General features: G+C 44.1%; 1 protein-coding gene across 1 annotated transcript in view; it reads left to right on the top strand.

Moving 5' to 3' along the window:
• Igf2r (insulin like growth factor 2 receptor) overlaps positions 1-21950 on the top strand; it is a 163559-nt gene that overhangs the window by 85411 nt on the left and 56198 nt on the right. Inside the window, exons 11-22 of the mRNA XM_010631164.3 lie at positions 3758-3920; positions 4134-4296; positions 5302-5405; positions 10426-10590; positions 13018-13158; positions 14611-14754; positions 16102-16239; positions 16776-16926; positions 17521-17698; positions 18527-18642; positions 19445-19613; positions 21676-21855. Of these exons, the coding sequence (XP_010629466.1) occupies positions 3758-3920; positions 4134-4296; positions 5302-5405; positions 10426-10590; positions 13018-13158; positions 14611-14754; positions 16102-16239; positions 16776-16926; positions 17521-17698; positions 18527-18642; positions 19445-19613; positions 21676-21855 (1812 nt within the window). The remainder of the gene's footprint in view (positions 1-3757; positions 3921-4133; positions 4297-5301; positions 5406-10425; positions 10591-13017; positions 13159-14610; positions 14755-16101; positions 16240-16775; positions 16927-17520; positions 17699-18526; positions 18643-19444; positions 19614-21675; positions 21856-21950) is intronic.

Below are 21950 nucleotides of genomic sequence, written 5' to 3'. Positions count from 1 at the left end.
CTTTTTTTTTTTTTTTTTTTTTTTTCTGCCATTCTAACAAAGAGGACCTGAATTCTTGTGCCAGAAAACCACGCCCCCCTTCCCCCAAACAAATGAGGAATGGCCACTGGCCTGCTGGTATCTGTGGAGCTGGAGACAAATTGAGTCCAAGCCCAGCTTTCTGGAGTTAACGTCCCCAGCCTCCTGCGTCCCTGTGACATCAGCCTAATGAGACCTTCCTGTCTGATGTTAGTTCTGAATTGAATGTGGAGGAATATTTAATTTTACCTTATAGTTGCACCTATAATAGATGTGATGTGGATCGAAGTCTTTTATATAAATATCTTGGTACTTTTTTAAAAAGAATTTTCCCTTTTGTTTGTTGTGTATTTGCTAATAATCATTTTACAGTAAGTTATAAGAGTTGGGAGTTTCTCTCCTTTTTCTCCGAGAGGTTTGAAGCATTTCTGGGTGTTTGGAGAGGAGGCTGGTATGTTGTTTCTGTTCCCTGAGCAGAACTTCTGTTACTCATGCTTTGATGCTGCAGGGCTTAGAGGGTTTATTTAAGCATCTGGGTTGGCTTGTTGAATGCTTTTGGCAGCTACTAGTTAGTAAACATGATTTTGTCATACAGATCTTTTTTAAAAAGGTTCATTGAATTTATATCCTGTAAAATCTACCCATTTTAATTAAGTAGGATCCAATGATTCTTAGTTTTTTTTTTTTAACCAAATTGTGCAACTTTGACCATATTTCCATCATCCCAAAAGTAAATCTCGTGCCCATCTGCAGTCACAGTCCATTGCCACCCTCATCCTGGCAGCCACACAACCTTGAATCTACTTTCTGTCTCTGTGAATTTGCCTTTTGTGGACCCTCTACTTACACGTAGCCTACAATATTGGCTTTTGGCGCTATGTTCTCTCACTTAGCACATGGCTGTGTGTCATTTTGTGGCAGACACACTGAGCTCAGGGCTTAGGAACAGCATCATTTTTGAGTCAGATGGAGTGAGAGGAGAGGGGTGGAGTCTGTAGTTCTGCACCTTACTCATCATGTGACCTGCTGTAAACCTGTCTCGGTATTGTGACTGACCTGTAGTGGAGCTCAGTAAATACAGAATTAACAGTTCCATAAGCAGCTAAGCAACTCTATTGTGGGGATGGGCGGGCCCTGGCCTGAGCCTGCCAAAACTCTGACTGTGGCATGTTGATTGTGTCTTGATAGGGATGGTGGTCCAGTCTAGAGAGCGTGATTAAGACAGGCTGGTGGGATACCGTGAGTCTTTTACAAAGCGCCCCCCGTGGGATCTCCAGGCTGGACCAATTGACTCCTGGTCATGGCTGAAGTGCATGCAGAGGCCCTGAGGCTGTGTGTGCTGGATTTACAATGCAGGGGATCTTTGTGGGCTCAACAGAACCTCTCTGAGGTGTTGGGCCTGGGGCAAATCCCAGATAGGACCCAAGGCCTTCTCATGAATCTCCTGGAGAGACTAAAGGTTTATGATGCCATTTCTGGGCAATATCATCCTGCATCCGTGAGACCAGCTGTGCCCACTGCTCTGCTGTCTGGACCATGAACTGTGTTTAAGAATTCCTTGTGTTTGCTCCCTGATGCCCAGCAATGACAAGAACAGTCAATCATTGCTCACCCTCAAGGGCTGCAGTCCATGCCAGCTCTGGGCCTGCTGAGAGTCAGCACCCAGGCAGAGGGTGGTGCACGGAGCAGGAGCAGGGTCACAGGACCCCAAATATATCTGACCCTGTGTCCTGAAGCTGCAGATCTCAATTTGAGCTCAGCCTGGCCAGGCAGCTGGCAGCCTCACCACACAGCCTGAGGAGGTGGAGTCAGGAGATGCCATCTTTCCTGTGAGCCTGTATTTTGAGCCAGACATAAGTTAGGATGATAACCGTAGCCCTCAGCTAAGCTGATCACTGCAGAACCTTAGGATTTGCCTCTGTGTTTCCTCAGAAATCCAGTTACCCACTTCTGACCGGACATCCTGGTCAGGAGTTAAATAAGTTAGCTTCTGTTAAACTCTCCGTGGGTGTGAAAGCAGCGCTGGGATGACTTTCTTAGACCAGTGGCCCAGGCTTGCCATCAGGGACCCACCTCCCAGCTCAGTGGATCCCAACCCAACCAGATCGCATTGATTTGCAACACCGTGAGCCGCTGTAAGGTGCACGCGCACATCTCTGCCTGTTGTTTGTGCTCATTTCTGCAGCCCTGCAGTCCCACCCATGGCCTAGGGCCTGGCTCTAGTCCACCCCTCTCCCACAGGTGGTCCCAACCTGGGCTGCACCTTGGCTGTGATTCTGTGCTGCTTCTTCCCAAGCACTCTGTACCGTCCAGCGTGAGTGTGGCCGCTGCCAGGAGAGTGACGAGGAGGGTGTGTGGGAGCCTCTGACACCCTCTGCCGAAGCAGCTTCTTACTAAGCCAGGTGAACAAGCCAGTGCATTTTCCCCAGCTTCAGGCTCCTCTCTGGGACGATAATAATGATATTCACTAAGGCTGTGCAGGAGCCATCATCATATATTTAAATCTTCATGGCCATACTGCAAAGGTGATAAAAAGGAGAAACTCACAGGATGCGTTATGAAAAGAGGTACATCCATAAGAATTGCTATTAGCTACAAAGAACAGACTTTTTAATAATTTAAAAATTTTAAATTCAATTTGGTTTTTCAAACTGTAGCTTATTTTTCTCACATTAAAATAAAAACCATGTGGTGGTGGATGAGTTGTAGCCATTGCTTTGGCAGTTGGACTGTTGTTATCAAAAGCTGTCATTTTAGTTTGCCATCCTTGGTGCCATTTCTTCTGAAGAGAGTTAAAAAGAAACAGTGGTTCTGTGATGAATCTGGACATCATCAGCTCCCACTTGTGAAGGCAGCATAGTGGATGTCTTAAGCACTTTTTCATAACTGTTACAAAATATTGAACACCCATAAATTGGAGGAGTGGTTTGTTGTGGCTCACATTTACAGTCCATGGTTGGCAGGCTGCTGGGCAGGAATGGCATGGCAGAGGACATAGCAGAAGAAAGCTCTTATGTTATGGTGGCCAGGAAGCAGAGAGAGAAGGGAAGAGCCAACAGGGAGATTACATTCTTCCAGGTCAGGTCCCCAGGGATTTGCTTCTAACCAGGCCCGCCTCCTTACAGCAAGTTAGCTGTAGTTTCCCCCTAGTCCAGTTGCCTTCCAAAAGCCCTGCCTGTAAGTGCATGACAATCTGGGGGACACACAGATGTAAACCATGACAGTGGCAGAATCTGGACTGGAATTTGGGTGATACCTCCTGGATCCCACTAGATTTGAATACAGATAAAGTGGCACCAGTCCCCTTGACAGCCTTAAGAAGAGGTTGCAGACCACCTCCTTGGATATGCGCATCTGTTTACTTGGTGTTGGGGTTCAGATGAGCCACACATCCCTCATCACTCCAAGGTTATAGAGATTCCCAGGTGATGCTGAGTTCAGCGTGGATTTGTGGGCTGAAACGTGAGTGTCAATGTGAAGGGAGTGGAGTTACAAGTTAGTGGTGGTGTTACAAGTCAAATACAGAAAAAAGTTAAAAAATGAAGTAAAAATTAAAAAAGGAAGGTATTATACATCATGCAATCAAAATGCATATCGGGGAATTATGATTCAAACACCAGGAACAGAAAAAAATGTAAAACCCAACAACCCACCTGAGCTTTTCAAAAGCATGGAAAATCTGCATTTATAAGCTGCATTGAAAACTTTCCTTTTACTCCTTTCCTATTGTTCCTGATAGGGCACCATCCCCAAGCTCACTGCCAAGTCCAATTGCCGATATGAAATTGAATGGATCACTGAATATGCCTGCCACAGGGACTACCTGGAGAGCAGCACCTGTGCTCTGAGCAGCGGGCAGCATGACATTGCCATTGATCTCAGCCCGCTCACCCAGCCTGGAGGTAAGCAGGTGCCTGTGGTTGGCATGGCTTCTGGTGCCACTCAGGAAGAAAGGGAGGGGCAGGGAGCAAGATGGCCACAGAGGGGCTGAGGGCACTATCTCTGGCCCTGCTCAGCTGGGTTTGGAATTGGAGTTTGGGCTGGACTGCTGGAATACTTCATTTTGGGAGAGCTGTCGTTGCAAACAAGCCCTTCTTGTTTATTCCCTTCTATAGGGTCCTATAATTCTGATGGAAAAGAATACACATTTTATTTAAATGTCTGTGGAGAAGCTAAGAACCCCTCCTGTAATAAGAAAGAGGCTGCAGTTTGTCAAGTAAAGAAGATCGATTCCACTCAAGTCAGGACAGCGGGAAGGCCGCAGAACCAGACTCTCCGGTATGTCAGCAGCCCCCATGAACACATGCACGCACGTGGCTGTTGAGTACATTGTGTGTCTGCTTGTGAGACGTAATTCATTCCCAGCACACTTCTTCCTCCCACTTCTTTCTCCAAGTGCAGGAAAGTCAGCGAAGCCAGCACTCCTTCCTCTAACTTAGCCCTGTTCCATTTGTCACTAAACAGCTAGATGCTTTTCCTGACTTTATAATAAGAGTGCATCTGTTAGAACTGTTTGTCTTATAAGTCTATTGTGTATAAGGAACCATAGTGTAGGAAATTTACTTCACTAGTTTACAGTTAGCATCTGTATTTTAAAATTTATGTTTCTGAGCCGGGCATGATAGCACATGCCTATAATTCCAGCACTGGGGGAGGATGAGGCAGGAGGATCACTGTGAATTTGAGGCCAGTCTGAGCTACACAGTTCAAGGCCAGCTTGAACTACTGTCTTAACCCCCCTCCCCAAATTTATGTTTTTGAATTTTAATATTTCAGTAGTTTTGAGGATGCTGTTAGCCCTGTATAAAAGTTATGAGCAGCTGAACAGATTGACTTAGCAATATTCATCTAATCTACTTACTGCATTCTTGTGGTAGTTACTATCACTAAAGTAGTGTGAAGACACAGTTCTCTGAAACAGGTTTTATCCAGAGTCCTTCAGGTGAGATTGTACTTAGGGTGGTGGTTAAAAAAACAAAAACAAAAACAAAAACCTGCCTGATCCTTGGGCTTTATTTACTTTGTATGAAATCCAAAAGTGAGAGCAAGATAATTCTTTGTGCTCACAGCAAAGCCTGTCAGCATTCTTCAGCAGCCCATTGTTATTTAAAGTCTGTGCCTGTGTTATTTGGAGATCATTTCCTAGGATGTTTTCCCCAGCTGGCTGAAGAGCTTGCTGTTTTGTCAGTTGTGATTTGTTGATGGCTTAATGTAGCAATTTTTTAAAATTCAAGTTTGTTTCTTGGTTCTACAAAACACATTTGCATATTTGGAAAACTCTAGGTACTCTGATGGAGACCTCACCCTTATATATTTTGGAGGCGAGGAATGCAGCTCAGGATTCCAGAGGATGAGTGTCATCAACTTTGAGTGCAATAAAAGTGCAGGTGAGTGCACAGGGACTCAGCTCCTATGTTTTGTATCAGAGGATGTGTGTGTGTGGGTGTGTGTGTGTGTGTGTGTGTGTGTGTGTGTGTGTATGTTCATTCATGTTCCTTCTTTTGGAAGTAGAACACTGAATGGAGCACTAAAAAATCTTCCTTTAGACCAGGCTATACATGTATGATCCCAGACTGGGTTTTTCTGTTTGATGTCCTTCCTCCCTTAACAGCATATACATCCTGTTTGCATTTCCCTCTGCCCTGTGTTTGTCTTGGGGACAGGCCCAGCCAAGCTTGCAGAGAGAGTTTCTGCCTTCAATTCTGGGGTACATACACTACAGAAAGGACAGCCCCAGTGAGGTGGGGTCCCTTACCAGCCTCAAGTGGGTATCTTTTCTTTCCTATCATGAATTGCAAGATAACCTTTTTTGCAGAACAGTGACCCTGTGATAGAGTTTGGATTTGGGGACTGCAGAATGCCACTGAACAAGTTTCTGGCTTCTCTGGGTGGTTATAAGCGGCAGCCTTGAGTTACTGTGCTACCCTCTGTGTCTTGAAGATTTCATTCACATTTGACACCTGTAGAGAGGTGATTCGATTGCATCATCACCAACACCTGTTTGGTCTGTGGGCCAGATGCTGCATTCCCTGTTTCCCAAGGCTGTCCCACTTCTGTACCAAGCTCTCAATCTCAGCCAGCCTGTTTCCAGCCTGGTCTGTGTGCTACTGGCCTGAGCACACATGGCTGCCCCAGCCTGAGGATGGGTCTCTCTGCCCTTCCTTCTGTTTGCTTTGTGTGTTTCTATGGAAGTGTGCTTGTGGGGCTTGTTCCTATGTGATTCACTCTAGGGTCTTGAAGAGGCAGCTATGCAGGAAGCTCAGTTATGCCACGGAGATGGGCGTGATCGATTATAGTGCAGAGCTCTCAAACTTGCTAGCAGATAGCCAAAGAGTGAGCTGGGTGATGCAGTGGCTCTTCACCACATATACAGGCTACCAGAGCCCTTGGGGCCTAGTCATTCAGAGGATCTGCTGTATAGTGCATGCCTCTTTCTCCTATGCATGCTCTGCTACTCCCCTGGATCCTAGTTCTTATCACTCATGGTAGGGCATTTTTAGCGCCTATTTGAGGGTGCCTGGTAACAGATGGCCTCTGGGGATTCACAGATGGAGTAGCCAAGAGAGATAAGGGCTCCATTGAAGTGCAGGATATTGTGGGTCAGGACCAGACTGCCAAGTGTTATCACCCTGCCCTTCACCAAGAAGGAGGCCTGGAGGCCAGCATGGGCTGTTTCTAGGACAGCCATGAGTCAGGCCCCTCAGAAGAGCAAGGACTGCTTCAGCTGCAGGGTGAGGGACAGTAGGCCAGGGGTCTGGTGCTAGGACCCAGGACCCAGGGTTTAAACAAGCAGAAACTTGCATGCTGGTGTGGGCTTGATATCGGGGGAGGCCTGCATGTCCTGTGGGGAGCCAGCTCTGTCTAGATGCAGCATGAGGTCCTAGGCATCTCAGTAAGGCCAGAATGCGCCTCTGATGTATAGGAGAGGAGTCGCAGTTGCTTTTGTGTGTGCCCTGCCACTCCTCAGGTTGACCGTCTTTATTCCTGTATCTTGCCGGTTCTGCACCCACTGTAAGGATTCCGTCTCTGAATTCTGATTCCAATTCCCTCTGCTCTGTGTTCCCAGTGTGTGGGCAGTGCAAGCCTGCTTCTTCATCGTGTCCCGGTTGTCAGGCACACCAGGCTGGGTCTTGGCCCTCGTGGATTCTCCTTCTGCCACCGTGGGCTGCTGCACTGCCAGTCAGCCTCTTTGGTCTGAATCTTCTGTGTTCCTGCTCTGTACAAGGCTTTTATTGATGACTGAACTGAGGTCTTTGAACATGGGTCCCTCTCTTGGGGATACTGGGAAGTCAGATTGATAGCCTCAGAAGATGCAGACAGACGAGGGGGAGGTGAGGAGGAAAGTAATCCTGGACTCGTTAAAGGCTGTGTGTAGTGAAAGCTAAGGTTGAATGAGTTGGGCTGGAAACAACCCCTTCCCCTTTTTTTCTTATATATTATGAAAGTTTTCAAACATAAGATAGGTCTGTGTTTCAGTAAAGGCACATGTACTGACCCCTCGGGCAGATGTTAATGCTCTACCAGATTTGCCTCATTAAAAAAAAAATTTCTCCCTGCATTTTGTGTTCATGCCCATTAATTATACAGATTAATGGATTTCGTTCTAGCAGATTGGTACATGCTTATAGCATAATCATTCCCCGCTTTACTCTCCCAGATTTGCATCATCCAACTCCAGTGCCCAGTAAAAACATTTCTTTCAGTGACCTCAGTACCATTAGCAGACCTGATAAAATGAACAAATCTTGGGTACAAAAACAAAATCAATGTTTTACAAGCTTATTACAAGGCGCTTACACGGAGAGGTGTTAGGTGCTTGGGTGGTGAGTTTTAAGCTTACTCTTGGGGAGGAGTTGGATTACAAAGTATTTCCAATTCCTTTCTAGTCTGTGATTCATTATTCTATACTTTTCAACCATGCTATTACTATAAAATTACTTCATTCAAATTTGGTTTTTTTTTTTTGTACCGGGAATTGAACTTGGGTCCTTGCGCTTGCATGACAGGCCACTGAACCGCTGAGCTAAATCCCCAGCACTTCATTCAAATTTGAATTGCATTTTCAGGTAAAATTCCTTGGTGCAGTCTGTTTATTTGGGACATGTAATGTATTTTTTGGATACAAGTGGGTGATTAATTGGCCATGTCATACAGGCTAGTGTGTTTCACAGTTCAAGTTGGATTTCTAGGAATTACTAATTCTTATTAATTTAAGGTTCATGCATTTTCAAGACACAAAGTTGCATAGATTTATTCTTTTGGCCATGCTATTGTTTAAATAACATATGTAGCTTGCTGTAATTATGATGCCATATTGTTGGTGATTCTGTTAAATGAGACCATGAGGTAATTTTGTGAGAAGAGTACAATATGCTAGCACAGGCAACAAACAAACAAACAAATAAACAAAACAAAAACTACCCACAAATTTATTGGCTGAGTAAATTAAAGATATATTTCCTTTAATTCAGTGCAAGTTGTTGGGGACAGCACTGGAGGTGTGGCCTCTGCTCCATATGGCCCAAGGACCTGCACTCTTTTCATTTTGTATTGCTATTTTCTAAAGTCTGTGTGGAAGGGGAACAGCATTTTTTCTTTATAAGTGAACCAGAGTAAAGTAATTTGGCCTACCCTCAGCAGGCAGGAGACCTGGGAAATGGAATTTACTAAATATGGAGAGGGAAAATGAAGGTTTGGCATTGTTGCCACAGACTAATGAAGGAGTGAATGTTGCTGCTGCTTCTTAGGTAGAGAATGCCTTGATTTTGTGGGAAGAGTTCGCTTCCCCTTTAACTGGACATGGAAGCCAGACACTGTAAAGCCACGTAAGATGGGATGCTGGGGAATAAACCAGAGCTTGGGAAGTCAGGCTAGCACCGCTGCTTTTTCAGGTTGTGAAAAGGTCCTCTTGATAGGTAGACAGGAATTACAGTCTCCAGGATGAATGATCTCTGAGGGCACAGCCATTGGGTTTGAAAATGAATGTTTATAGTGGGAAGCCCTAGCTTAATGGTTTGTTAAAATTCCTTGAAAAAATAAGAGTATAGGTGAAATGAATCCCAGTGGTTGTTTCAGATGAACTCCCTGCAAATCATTAGTTTTAGGTGTAAACACCAGCTAAAAAATAGTATGAAACCAGCTGGGTGGCACATGCCTGTAATCTCAGTTACTTGGGAGGGTGCAAGGCAGGAAAATGAAAGTCCGAGGCCAGCCTGGGCAACTTAGCAAGATCCTATCTCAAAGTAAAAACAACATGGCTGAAGATATAGCTCAGCACTCCCTGGGTTTTAAACCACAGTATTGTAAGAAATGAAAAATAAAAATGTAGAATGAGTTGGACCTGGTAGCACAGGTCTGTAATACCAGTACTGTGGGAAGTTGGGGCAGGAGAATTACAAGTTTCAGCCGAGCCTGAACAACTTAGTTAGACCATATTTTGTTTTGTTTTTTTTTTCTGATACTAGGAATCAAACTCAGGACCTTGTGCTTGCCAGATAGGCATGTTGTAGACCATGTCTTTAAAAAAAAAAGTTAACAAAGGGCTGGAGATGTAGCTCAATGTGAGGATCCTGGTTTCAAAAAAGTTCTAGACCCATTCCTCGATTAATTTAATTGTTTGCAAGTTTATCTGGAAAAGAAAGCACAGAGAATGTTTCAAGTTACAGAAAAAAAGTCTTTTCCAAATAGTGAAATAGCCTTTAGGCTTAAGCTGCAAATCCAGTGGGATTGAACCAAATTTGTAAATTCTGTGATCAGGTTGGAAACAGGAAATCTGAGCAAGGCACATGTGGGTAAGAGGGTCCCTCCCACTGATGGGAAACTGATGTGGGTGTTGGAGCAGGCACCTGTTGATTCCAGTTGGGTGTCATAGACACGCATATTGGCAAGTCACAGAGTTTGGCAGCCTTTGGAGGTGTGCCCTGAGCTTCATGCAGTTGACGTGCACTCAGCACACTTCAGCTGGAGCCGCCACCAGTTTTCTCTGTTCTTTTGCTTCCACTGTAGGGATGAGTCCCAGGGAGCTCACATTTGTGTCATTAGTTGGCAGGGTACTCTTGAGACTGGAGCTCTGGGCTCTGTCTTGCTTTCTGAGAACCCTTAGTCTCATCCTGAGATGTTCACAGGCCCTGCTGGCACATGCCCCCAGGGGCTCTTTTCTTCTCTGTGTTGACAGTGTTGTGCACAGCTGTCTGTGACACCTACTTGATACCACTCCACCACGGTGGGAAGGGTTTATGTTTGTCTGAAACTTAACAGATGTCACTCTAATCTCCAAGTTCTCTACAGAGTCTGCACTTGACTGTTGAAGCTGGATAGTCATCTGTGTCCTGCCGACTGTTCTTGCTCCTGAGATGTTCCTGGTCATGGCTGCATAACAGTGTTATGTTCTCCTCTCACACTGTGCAGGAAATGATGGGAAAGGAGAACCTGTGTTCACAGGGGAGGTAGATTGCACCTACTTCTTCACGTGGGACACAAAGTACGCCTGTGTCAAAGAGAAGGAAGACCTCCTCTGTGGTGCCAGTGACGGGAAGAAGCGCTACGACCTGTCCACCCTGGCTCGCCACTCAGGTAGCCTGTGGACCTCAGCTCTGTGTTCCAGGGACAGTTGTCCCTGAATACTGTTAACTGTATTCTAATTGCCAACTAACTTTGTTGTGGCCCCTTTTCCTTCTGTGTATTAGCATAAATTATAAGGAGCATTGACTTGGGAGATGAAATACTTGCATTTGAGCCCGCTTTATCATTTTCTAGTTGGGTTACCTTGGGCTCATCTTACCAGAGTTTAATGAGAACTGCCTGATGCCTAGTGTGTGTCAGACCTTGTACTCTATGTTTAGGGGGAAGGTTGTTTTCTTGATTGTCCCAGTGGGCACTTTTCTTCTCAGACCAGGGCTGGGAAGGCCTCTGATCATATGTTTTTTGTTTTTGTTTCTTTGAAATGGACTGGCTAGGCAGTTCAGGCTATCCTTGAACTTGTAATGTAGTCTGCTCTGGCCTTGAACTCACAGTGATACTCCTGCTTCAGCCTCCTGAGTGCTGGGATTACGGTAGTGCCTAGCTGGTGTTACCATTTTTAGAAGCTCTGGGTTAAGTATGTAGAATCCAGTTGCATCTGTAAGGTGGCGATTATACCTGAGTCAGAGAAGATGAGTCACATAATTAGCAGTTGTGACGGGACTGTTCCTTGTGTTCTCTGTTTCCCTTGTTGTGGAACATACAGTGTAAGAGGAATTCCTCTTGCGTCACTGGTTCCAGAGTTTTCCTAGGACACAGGACACAGACACTTCTCTGTAGCTGCTCTGTGTGGGCAAAGTGCTCAGTAAATGATCCTCGGGCTTCAGTAGTTGAACCCCTTGCAGCCATGGTTAACCTGAGTCCATGTGTACTGAAGAAGAGAGCGATTTCCTCCATAGTGGCACATGCTCTGGTCTCCAGAACAGAGACCTCATGGAGAACTTGTGTCCAGTAATGCAGTGCTGGCTTGAGCCAGTTCTCCAGGCTGGAGTTCCTTATGGAAAACTGAATGGTGGCAGTTGGTCCCTCTGCTCTGCTGAGTAGTATTGTGTACAAGACACAGCCTCAGATCTGTGAAGGACACAGGGGTACATCTCCATGGATTAACCAGGAGAGCTCTGGTTCTTGAGGATTATGGAGCATTTTTGTGGTATTTTCACTTGGTCCAAAGGAAGTTATAAGATGAGAACCAAAATCTTTCTCTGTTGCTTGGGAAAGTCCCCACTGCAGCCCCATGCTTGATGGTTGGGTGAGGTCCTGGTGCACATGCATGGTGTCTGTAGGTTGTGGGTACTGGAATGCTGTTCTTCCAAAACACTGTCACTGGCCAGTTGTGGGCCTTTTGCCTTCCAAACTCTGGTCCCTGTTTGCGAAAGGACCATTTTACATAAGAATGTGCTTTTTGTAACTGTGTTCTTTTTCACATAAAGGTCCAATTTGTCCCTGATAGTCTGCTTATCATGGCTGCCCCTTGTTCCTTTCTTTTGTGTCCTTTTTAAAAGAATTCTTTGTTAAGACTTTTCTAACATACTTATCAACAGCATATTATTTTTCTACATTTATAAATTTTGTAGGCAAAAAAATTACATATTATTTTAATATATATTTCTTTTTTTAATAGCAAAACATTTATTGGTACATTTTAGACATACATAATGATAACATTCATAGGGAATTTACACCTGTACATGATACTGTTGCTGTGTCCTTGACACTCAACATGTGTCCTCACTGCCTTCTGTTAATTATTTATGGGCCTCTGCTCACTCTAGTGGGTATGAGCCTTTGGATTCAGTCACCATGTACATTTGCTTACTTTCAGTGGCACCAGGCTTTCTATCCTGTCCTTGGTCTTCAGGTGTGAAACAGGCTATAGATCCCCCCACCCCCACCCCCAGTATCCTATACTGGGGATTCAACCTATGGCCTATTCATTGAGCTATGTGCTTAGCCCTTTTAAATTTTGAAACATGGTCTTGCTGAATTGCTAAGTTGCCCAGGCTGGACTCAAAATTGTGATCTACCCCTCTCAGCTTCCCCGAGGCTGGGATTATGGATACACTGCAGTCGTCCCGCTTTGCTAGCTTTCTTTAGTGGCACAGTCTTTTGTGTGGTCCAGTGCTGGGTGTGTCATCAGGGCATGCCACTCTGCAGGCCTAGCACGCCAGCAGTCTTATTCGATCCTCAGTCTCTGATTTCTTTCTGTGCTAATTCTCTGCCCTCTGGTAAGCCTCTTTGTTCTTCTGAAGATGCATAGGGCATGGCTTATTATCTGTCTGCATTCTGTGAGAAAGCCGAGGCTCTGAGTTTCTATGGCAGCAGTCTTCTTAGGTTCTGGAAATGGGAATGTGGATGTTCTTGTCCAAGTGCTTAGTAAACAAATTGTGGGCTCTTGACCTTTGGCTTAGTCACCATTTGTGGTATGATCCCAAAAGAATGACTTTATTGCCTTTGGCTAAAGAACCTTTCTTCTGGTTACAGAATCTGAACAGAATTGGGAAGCAGTGGATGGCAGCCAGACAGAAGCAGAAAAGAAGCATTTCTTCATTAATGTCTGTCACAGAGTGCTTCGGGAGGGCAAGGCCATAAGCTGTTCTGAAGACGCTGCTGTGTGCGCTGTGGGTGAGTGGTATGGGCAGGAAGATTGGGGTGAGCAGAACCCAGCTGCTTCCTGTGTGGAGTGACATAGAAAATTCTCTTGTGGTTCGTCTAAGCTTCCTCTTAGAAGAGTGTCACATATGAAGATGGTAAAGAAATAATTCCAATGACATAAATGTTGGTAGTCTGAAATCCTGAGGCTGGCTGAAGCTACCTAATGCTGGTTAAAGCCTTAGCTGGGAACAGAATAACACTGGAAAATAGGTGACAAGCCCCTCCACCCCCACTATTTTGTCTAGGGTGGCTTTGACTTTGCTGCATAGTTCAGGCTGGCTTTGAACATACGATCCTGCTGGCTCAGCCTCCTGAGTTTGGGATTGTAGGTGTGGCCACTTTGCCCAGCAGCCATCTTTTTTTATGTGACTTGAAGAATAATGTTGATGTGTTAAACACAAACTTGTGTTTGTGATGTTTTAAAAACAGTTTTACTGCCTAAATATGTTCAAAACCAGTATGGCTTAAGGGAAGTAGAATATTGGAATCTTCAGTGTGCTGTGTCCTCAGATTCCTTCTGTTGTCATTGTTTTGGTCTGTGGCTGTCATGAGGAGACTTCTCACTCTGACAGAGAGGTTCAGCATGTCATAATTTAGAGTACATCTTGATAACACCAGGCAACAAGAGCAGTGCAAATTTGTTCCAAATATTCCTTAAGGAGCTGTGAGTCTCAGTTGGATTTAAAGAATTGTCTCTGTATTCAGAGTCAGTGATGTGTCTTTGAAAGCAGATGTATTTATTTCCATGTCTTAGGAAAGGTTTAGGGACAATTTTAAAACTATATAGTTAAAAAGCACCTGAACCTGTAACTCAGTGGCCACCTGCTTGAGTGCTGGGCAGGTTTAATGCATTTCTGCCTGGTCATGGACACACCCTAGCGCTTGGCTGTGCTCTCAGAAGCCCTTGTGTCCCAGGGTAGCTGAGCCTGGAAATGGAGATAGTGCTACTTATAAATGATGATGCTCTTTGTGCTACCATTCTGTTCTTGTGCTTGTTGAAGACACTTATTCACGACACTTTCCTGCGAGGCCTAGAGATAGCCTTGGAGTCCTCAGTGTGACTGTTAATGTCCACATTTGTCACTCAAGAAAATCCCATTTCCATCCATGCCAAAATAGATGGGCTGGAGAAGGCAGTGCTGTACCTGCTGGGTCTCAGCTGAATGTTAACATCTTTTTGTCTGAATCATGGTTTATTTTCTTTTCTCTCTTTCTTTATAAGGCTGAGAATTGAACTAAGGGCCTCTTGCATGTTAAGCAAGCACTGTACCTCTTGGGCTACACGCCCAGCATCACAGTCATTTCTGTTTTTTTTTTTTTTTATACTGGAGATCAAACTCGGGAGCTTGTGCCTGCCAGGCAGACTAAATCCCTAGCCCTCATTTCTCATTTTATCTTCTCTTTCTCTTCCTCTTTTTCCAGATAAGACGGGAAGTAAAAGTCTGGGAAAATTTCTCTCTTCTCCCACCAAAGAGAAAGGAAACATTCAACTCTCCTACTCAGATGGTGATAATTGTGGTGATGACAAGAAAATAACAACTAATATCACTCTCATATGCAAGCCAGGTAAATATTTATTATGTATGTATGTATGTATGTATTTTTTTTTTTTTTTGAGGCAGGGTCTAACTTTATAGTTCAGGTCGGCCTTGAATTCACTGTGGAGCCCATGCTGACCTCAAACTCATGGCAGTCCTGCCTCAACCTCCCAAGTGCTGGAATTACAAGCATTTGCCATCATGCTTGGCTAATCTTTAAAAAAAAATTTTGTAAGTACATGTTTGCAGTTCATAATTATTACAAGTAAACATTTTAAAACAGGAATGTTTTAATGGCATTTGCCTGAGGTGCACTGGCATTTCTCATTTCACTTCCTTATCCTGTGTGGAGAGTTAGGTGGAGAGGGGTGATGCTGAGCCCTGGTAGTTCTACAGTCTCTGGTGGTGGGAGGTGGTCATTTGGATTTCTACCTGGAAATGCAGAAGCCATATGGTGTCAATAGGCAGTTGTGTTGTTCTTTCCAAATGAATCATGAGTCTCCACATGGTTTCCCATTGGACTGGCAACAGGGTCATGATGTGGGTGCTGAGTTTCTGCCAAAAGGGGAAGAACCATAAATGATTTTAAAATGTTACACATAATCTGTCTGTTTAAGCACAGCATTCATTTTAACTTGCCTACTGAATCAAGATCTTTGTATATTCATATATTCTAATGTTCTTCCAAATAATGTATTTTGTGAACACTTTTTTGTGTTGTACAGTGCTATTTATAAGTTTTAGTGATTTCTTTGTTGACATAGTATGGTTTTACTATTGTTAAGCATTTTCCCTGTTGCTGGCTTAATAGCACATTCCTAGTGTTAGAACTTGTGAAGTATGTATCCTCCCTACACTTCCCCCTGAAATTTGGATATATTCCCCGCTGTAGGGGAATGTCAAAGACTAGGACTATTCTTATTTTATTGTGGTAAAAATATACATAAAATTCATACATAACATAAAATTCGCTATTTTAATCATTTTAAAAAATTGTGGCAAAATACACACAACCTCAAATTTGCTGTGTTAACCATTTACAAGTATGTACTTCAGTATCATTAAGTAGTCACCTTGTTCTCATGCGCTGTTGCTGTCTATCGCTAGAATTTTTCCATTGTCCCAAACTGGGTCTTGGTACCATTGAACTGTAACTTTCCATCCTTGGGCCCCAGCCTCTGGCAGCCATTGCTCTGCTTTGTCTCTCTGGGTTTGACCATTCTAGATAGCCCATGTGAGTTGAATCATACTATATTTTAGGACCAGTTTTTGACCTTGATAACGCTGTACTTCATTTCCCATAGTCTCTTCCAAGTCTGTTTTGAACAGAACAAGGAGGGATTGATCAGTGATTGGGTTTTTTCCTCCTTGCCAGGTGATCTAGAAAGTGCTCCAGTGTTGAGGACTTCTGGGGACAGTGGCTGCTTCTATGAGTTTGAGTGGCACACAGCTGCTGCCTGCGTGCTGTCGAAGACTGAAGGAGACAACTGCACGGTTTTTGATTCCCAGGCAGGTGTGTATCTGAACGGTGCCTCTGTTGTTCACTGCGTTGTCAAACCACTTAATCCTTTTCCCTAAACATTGTGTCTTGGAGGTAACCTGCTTTTGGATTTTATTAATAGCATTTGACCAAAATTCCAAATGTCTGATGTTTGGGATCGAACTATTATACCTTCTTCAGTTGAGTTTTGTCAATGCAGCACTTGGGGACACAGGTTTGCAAGGCTTTTCACATGGGTACTAGCCCTGAGGTCACTTCTCTTGGGAGAGATTCCAGGAAGGCCGTGGTCATTCTGTCTGGACATACTGGTCGTTTATCAGTTATAGGCTCTGAATAGGCCTATATGTGAGTGCAGTAAAAAGAGATGGGGTGGTGGTAATCCTGGGACTGGTAGCCTGAGGGCAAGGGTTTCCTCTTTGAGCTTCTTTGAGCTTCACTTTGAGCTTCTTCCAGCTCCCTGCGAAGATGCTGCTTGAAATTGTTGCGTGAGATTGCTGTGTAGACTGTGTTCTAACTTTACATACTTTTATGTTTTTATTCCCTCTTAGGGTTTTCTTTTGATTTGTCACCTCTCACAAAGAAAAATGGTGCCTATAAAGTTGAGACAGAGAAGTATGAATTTTACATAAATGTTTGTGGTGCAGTGCCTGTGCACACCTGTCCTCCTCTACACTCTGGGGCCTGCCAGATCTCGAAAAGGTAAGTGACTGCCCATTCTGGGTTTTTTCTGTGAACTTCTTTTTTTTTTGCAGTACCAGGAATCCAACTCAGGACCTTGCTCTTGCCAGGCAGGCGTGGCACCACTGAGCTACATCCCTGGCTCTATTCTGTGACTCTTTGTGCTGACACATACTTTGTTCAGGAATAGTCAGGTTCTCATCATTACTTTACAATAGAAAACTTGGCCTAAGTATTACAGATGCCAGGAACCTTGCCTTCCCAAAAAAAGAGCAAACTGTGTCCCAGGGAAAGAGGAGCAGGCTATATAGTGTTCCACTTCATGTATTTTATACTTTTTCATTGTGTATTTCTCTATTCTGTGCAGTATCAGTTAAAATGAAGTGAGTTGTGCCTTAAGCCAGCCATGCTGAGTATCAGTTTGGGTCCTGGTGGGGCAGAGGAAACCTTCTTCCCCTGTAGTTAGTAGTCTCCATGTGGATCCCCATGGACTGTGGCCCTAGGTCCTGGTCATGGCTGTGCCTCCATGCTGCTCATTGGCCCTTCTGTGAACACCCAGCTCGGAATGCTTCTGCTCATCACAGCTTTTCTGAGACATTCATATGTTTATTTCAGTGATAAGAAGTATTGGAACTTGGGACTGAGTAATGGTAAACTTTCATATTATGACGGGATGATACAGCTGAGCTACAAGGATGGTACACCCTATAATAATGAAAAGCACACACCGAGATCCACGCTGATCACTTTCCTCTGTGATCGAGATGCTGGAGTAGGTCTCCCTGAGTACCAGGTAGGAATTTTCATGTAGTTTTCTCTGGGGATACCTTAGCCTGCTGTAGACCTTTTATTTAGAAGCAGAGCTGTTATTAGTCTGGTTTCCTGGCAAAATCATCTCCTTAATTATTCCTTGTAGGTTTGCCAGGGTGCATAGGCAATATTTATTCACTTGTTATATTCTGTAGTTAGTGATCCAGGCACCCCAGTGGTGGTCCACAACCCTGTTGGTTTTGGGTACAAAACCCTGAAAAGCATCAGAAATCACCCCTTATTTTCACTTAACCAAGGCCAAATTTCTGTGTTAATTTATGGTTTTTAATAAAAAATCTTCTTTTAATAAAAACTTAATGGAGGTGACAAAGTAAACTTGCCATAGCAAATGATGCCCTTGTTCTTTTTTGAATACTGTCTTTGCAGAATATTTCCTTTTTCTCTTTCTTGTCTGTTAGCTTTCTGTAACTATAACAAATACATGAGATAATCAACTTAGAAAAGGTGTATTTTGGTTTACAGTTTTGGAGGTTTTAGCCTCTCATTGGTTGGCCTCATTGTTTTGGGCCTGTGGTGAGTCTGCACATCATGGTGGGAGTGTGCAGTGGAACAACATCTCAAGGCCAGGAAGCAGAGGAGAAGAGTGAAGAAAGGGTTCAGCATTCCGCTGTCTCCCTTGAATGCAGTGACCTAGAGACCTATCTCTGCCTTACCTCTTCAAGATTCTACTATCCCTCAGTGAAACCATGCTAAGGACTAAGCTTTTAACCACATCATTGGGTGACATTCCAGGCCCAAAATATAGCACCATCCATCCTTGTTTCTTTCTTGGTCATTTCCATGTCATTAGGAAGAGGACAACTCTACCTACAACTTCCGGTGGTATACTAGTTACGCCTGCCCAGAGGAGCCCCTGGAGTGTGTGGTGACTGACCCGTCCACACTGGAGCAGTATGACCTCTCCAGGTAAGCAGGATCAGCCAGTGTGGTCCTTCGTTTCATGTAGTTGCTGAGGTCACTAGGTGGTTCTTGTGAAACGTGACAAAGCTTTTAAAGGTCATTTTGGTGCTGGGTGTGTGGGACCGTGATGGGGAGCTAGAAGGAAAAGAAATTACAGGTCTGGTCAGCCCTTGGATAGCACCTTTTCTTTTTTTTTTTTCTTTATTGATAAATTTTAGATATACATAATGGTCACATTCATCATAGGGAATTTGTACCTGTGCATCAAATATTTTGCTACTTCTTTTTTCCCATTCCCCTACCCTCCCTTCAACCCCTTTTCCCCTCCTTTTTTTTTTTTGGAGACAGGATTTCGCCCTGTATTTCAGGTTGGTCTTTTTTTTTTTTTTGGTACCAGGGATCAAACTCGGGCCCTTGTGCTTGCGAGGCAGGAGGGAGAGGCTGGTCTTGAATTTCGTGGTGATCCTCCTGGCTCAGCATCCTGAGTGCTGGGATTACAGGCATGCACCACCATACCCGGCATTACAATTGTTCTTTGCCACATGAGCCCTCCTCAGTCTGTAGCTTCATTATTGAGGACAGTGACTGTCAGTGCAGGGAGTCAGCACACATTGATGGTCTGCTTTATGTGGAGCTTGTGAAGGTCACATGTGATCATATTGTATCCTGAGTCACCAGAGAGCCCATTTTTGTAGTTCAATAGATGTTTCATTTGATAAGTCTTTATTTCTCTGACTCGTTAGAAATAAATTGCCAGGCAGAGATGTCTAACCTCTTTAAAAGTGTACATTTTGCTTTGAAATTTTAGTCTGGCAAAGTCTGAAGGTGGTCGTGGAGGAAACTGGTACGCCATGGACAGCTCAGGGGAACATATCACGTGGAAAAAATACTATATAAATGTATGCCGGCCCCTGAATCCTGTGCCTGGCTGTGATCGATATTCATCAGCTTGCCAGATGAAATATGAAAACAGTCAGGTGCGTTTATCTTCCTTGGGTGTCTCATTCTCCCTAAGTGCATGGCTCAGTGGTGGTGGTGTTTCTTTTGGGTCTTCAAATCAGAGTGAAGCCTTCTGAGTAGGAGCAGGACTCCCACACAGATGTACTTGTACTGGAGTCTTTGTTCAGATTAAAAACTTGCATTCTCTTGGCTACTTTTGATCAAGTAAAGGGCAAAAGATGCCCCTTACGGTTATGTCTAGCCTGAATTCATGTGTCTGACTCAACAGACATTTGTAAAAAAGATCTTTGCCTTCTGGTCTTGTAATTTCAGGACTTTCGCAGACTGAGACAGGAGGAATTCTGGTTTGAGTCCAGCCAGGGCAATTTAGAGACTTAATGAGATCCTTCTCAAAATAAAAAAAAAAAGGCTGAGGATGTAGCTCAGTGCAAAGGCCCTAGGTTTAATCCTCTGTACTAGGAAAAAAAAAAAGTTTGCTCCAAGTGGTTTTCTGGATTACTTAGGGGGGAAAGAGTTGCTATGGATGAACTAGAGCCAGGTGTTAGCACTTCTTTGGGGTGTTAAGCAGTGTTTGGTTTTCAGATTGAACGTGTCAGAACTTTTATGTATTTCCTTGTTGTATTGTAAAAGGTGAATCTTAGAGTAGAGATAGAGATGGAAGCTGGAAGTTGGCTTCTATAAAAATAATGCTCCAGAAATATACTCTTCTTGGCATGTGTTAGTGGTGTGCCCTGGTGCTTAAGAACTGAGTTCCCTGGGGGTGGGGATGTAATGTTGCTGAATGGTAGAGCACTTGCCTTGAGTGAACAGGCCTGGGTTCAATCTCCAGCACACCCCATTTAGTTCTCAGTTTTGTGTATTGAGCACACGCATATTTTCTTTTTAGAGTAGTAGCCTCACAGTGTAGCCAGTCCTCAATATTCATGGAGTTTCTATTTGTGAGTTTGTCTCCTCACTAACCTTTGTAACCCCCAAATCAATGTGCAGAGCACTTTCTTAGTGATTCTTGGATATTCATGGTAGTCCAGGCCTTTTCCTCCTCTAGGTTGACTACTGTGATGCTCTGCCCTTGTGCTGAGGTGATCAGAGGATGGAGGGATAGGGGAGGCTGGGCCAGAATCTCTGGTTTGCGGCCAGTTTGGATAGGGCTTTGAGTCTGGCATCTGCACACAGTACTTCTGAGCCACATTTTCCCCTTTTGTAAAATAAAATAGAATCTGCATGAGTTGTTTTAGGATTTAAGATTATAATCAATGTGAGATACGTGATGCGATTGAAAAATGCAGTGAACATTGGAATTGTAAAAAAATTATTATATTATGGTAAAAGCTACATTGCTGTTAATCCTCCTTGGAATACTACTTCCACCCCATTACTCTGAACATTTCTACCCCACCCCACCATTCTTTTTTTTTTTTCCTTTGGTATCGGAGATTGTGTTCGGGACCTTGTGCTTGTGAGGCAGGTGGCAGAACCACTGAGCTAAATCCCCGGCCCATCATTCTTACTACTTTCTGAAACTTTTCTGGAAGTCTTTCATGTATATCTTATTTGTGCTGTCATGGCTGCCTCATTGTCCTAAATCAGTTCAAAATGTTGACGTTTCGTGGTCATTTTGACTTTGAGGAAGAGCCAGAAGTTGCATGGTGTCAGATCTAGTGAATAAGGTGAATGAGGAAACTGTAATGTTTTTATGAGCCTGTCTTTCCACTGGATGGCATTTGGCAGCATTCACCATAGTTTGGCTTATACCTTGTAAAGACATGGAAGAAAACTTCTAGAGCTATTTCAGAAAGTGGCAAGAATGACAGGATAAGTATGTTTGAAGCAAGGGCGAGTATTTTTAAGGGGACTAATTTATTATAATAAATGCTTTGAACATTCACCATATATGTTGATCACGCTTTATATGTGGGCATGTTGTGTAACTCCCTTGGGAACAGTGGTTCACTATTCATTTTGCATTGTTCATGGGGACCTTATGGGTACTGAACCCTGCCACGAGTACTGAACCCTCTGCTTATTTCTGCACCAACGGCATTGAGTGCTAATGGACACTAACAGATGCTTGTGTTGCAGGGCACCTTCGCTGAGACTGTTGCCATTAGCAGCCTGGGAGTGGCCAAGACTGGCCCAGTGGTGGAGGAGAGTGGCAGCCTCCTGCTGGAGTATGTGAACGGTTCAGCCTGCACCACCAGTGATGGCCGGCTCACCACCTACAGCACAAGGCTCCATCTTGTCTGCTCCCGGGGGAGCCTGGTGAGTGAGGCAGTGCCTGGGGTGGTGGGCTCTCTGCAGAAAAATGCTTTGCAATTATTGTGGTAAAATGCATATAACATAAAATTGACCATTTT

The sequence above is a fragment of the Fukomys damarensis genome, unplaced genomic scaffold, assembly GCF_012274545.1.
Source record: "Fukomys damarensis isolate Sample0158 unplaced genomic scaffold, DMR_v1.0_HiC HiC_scaffold_14, whole genome shotgun sequence".
NCBI classification, from domain to species: domain Eukaryota; kingdom Metazoa; phylum Chordata; class Mammalia; order Rodentia; family Bathyergidae; genus Fukomys; species Fukomys damarensis.
Note: the sequence above shows the minus strand (reverse complement) of the source record. Positions and strands in the feature narration are given on the sequence as shown.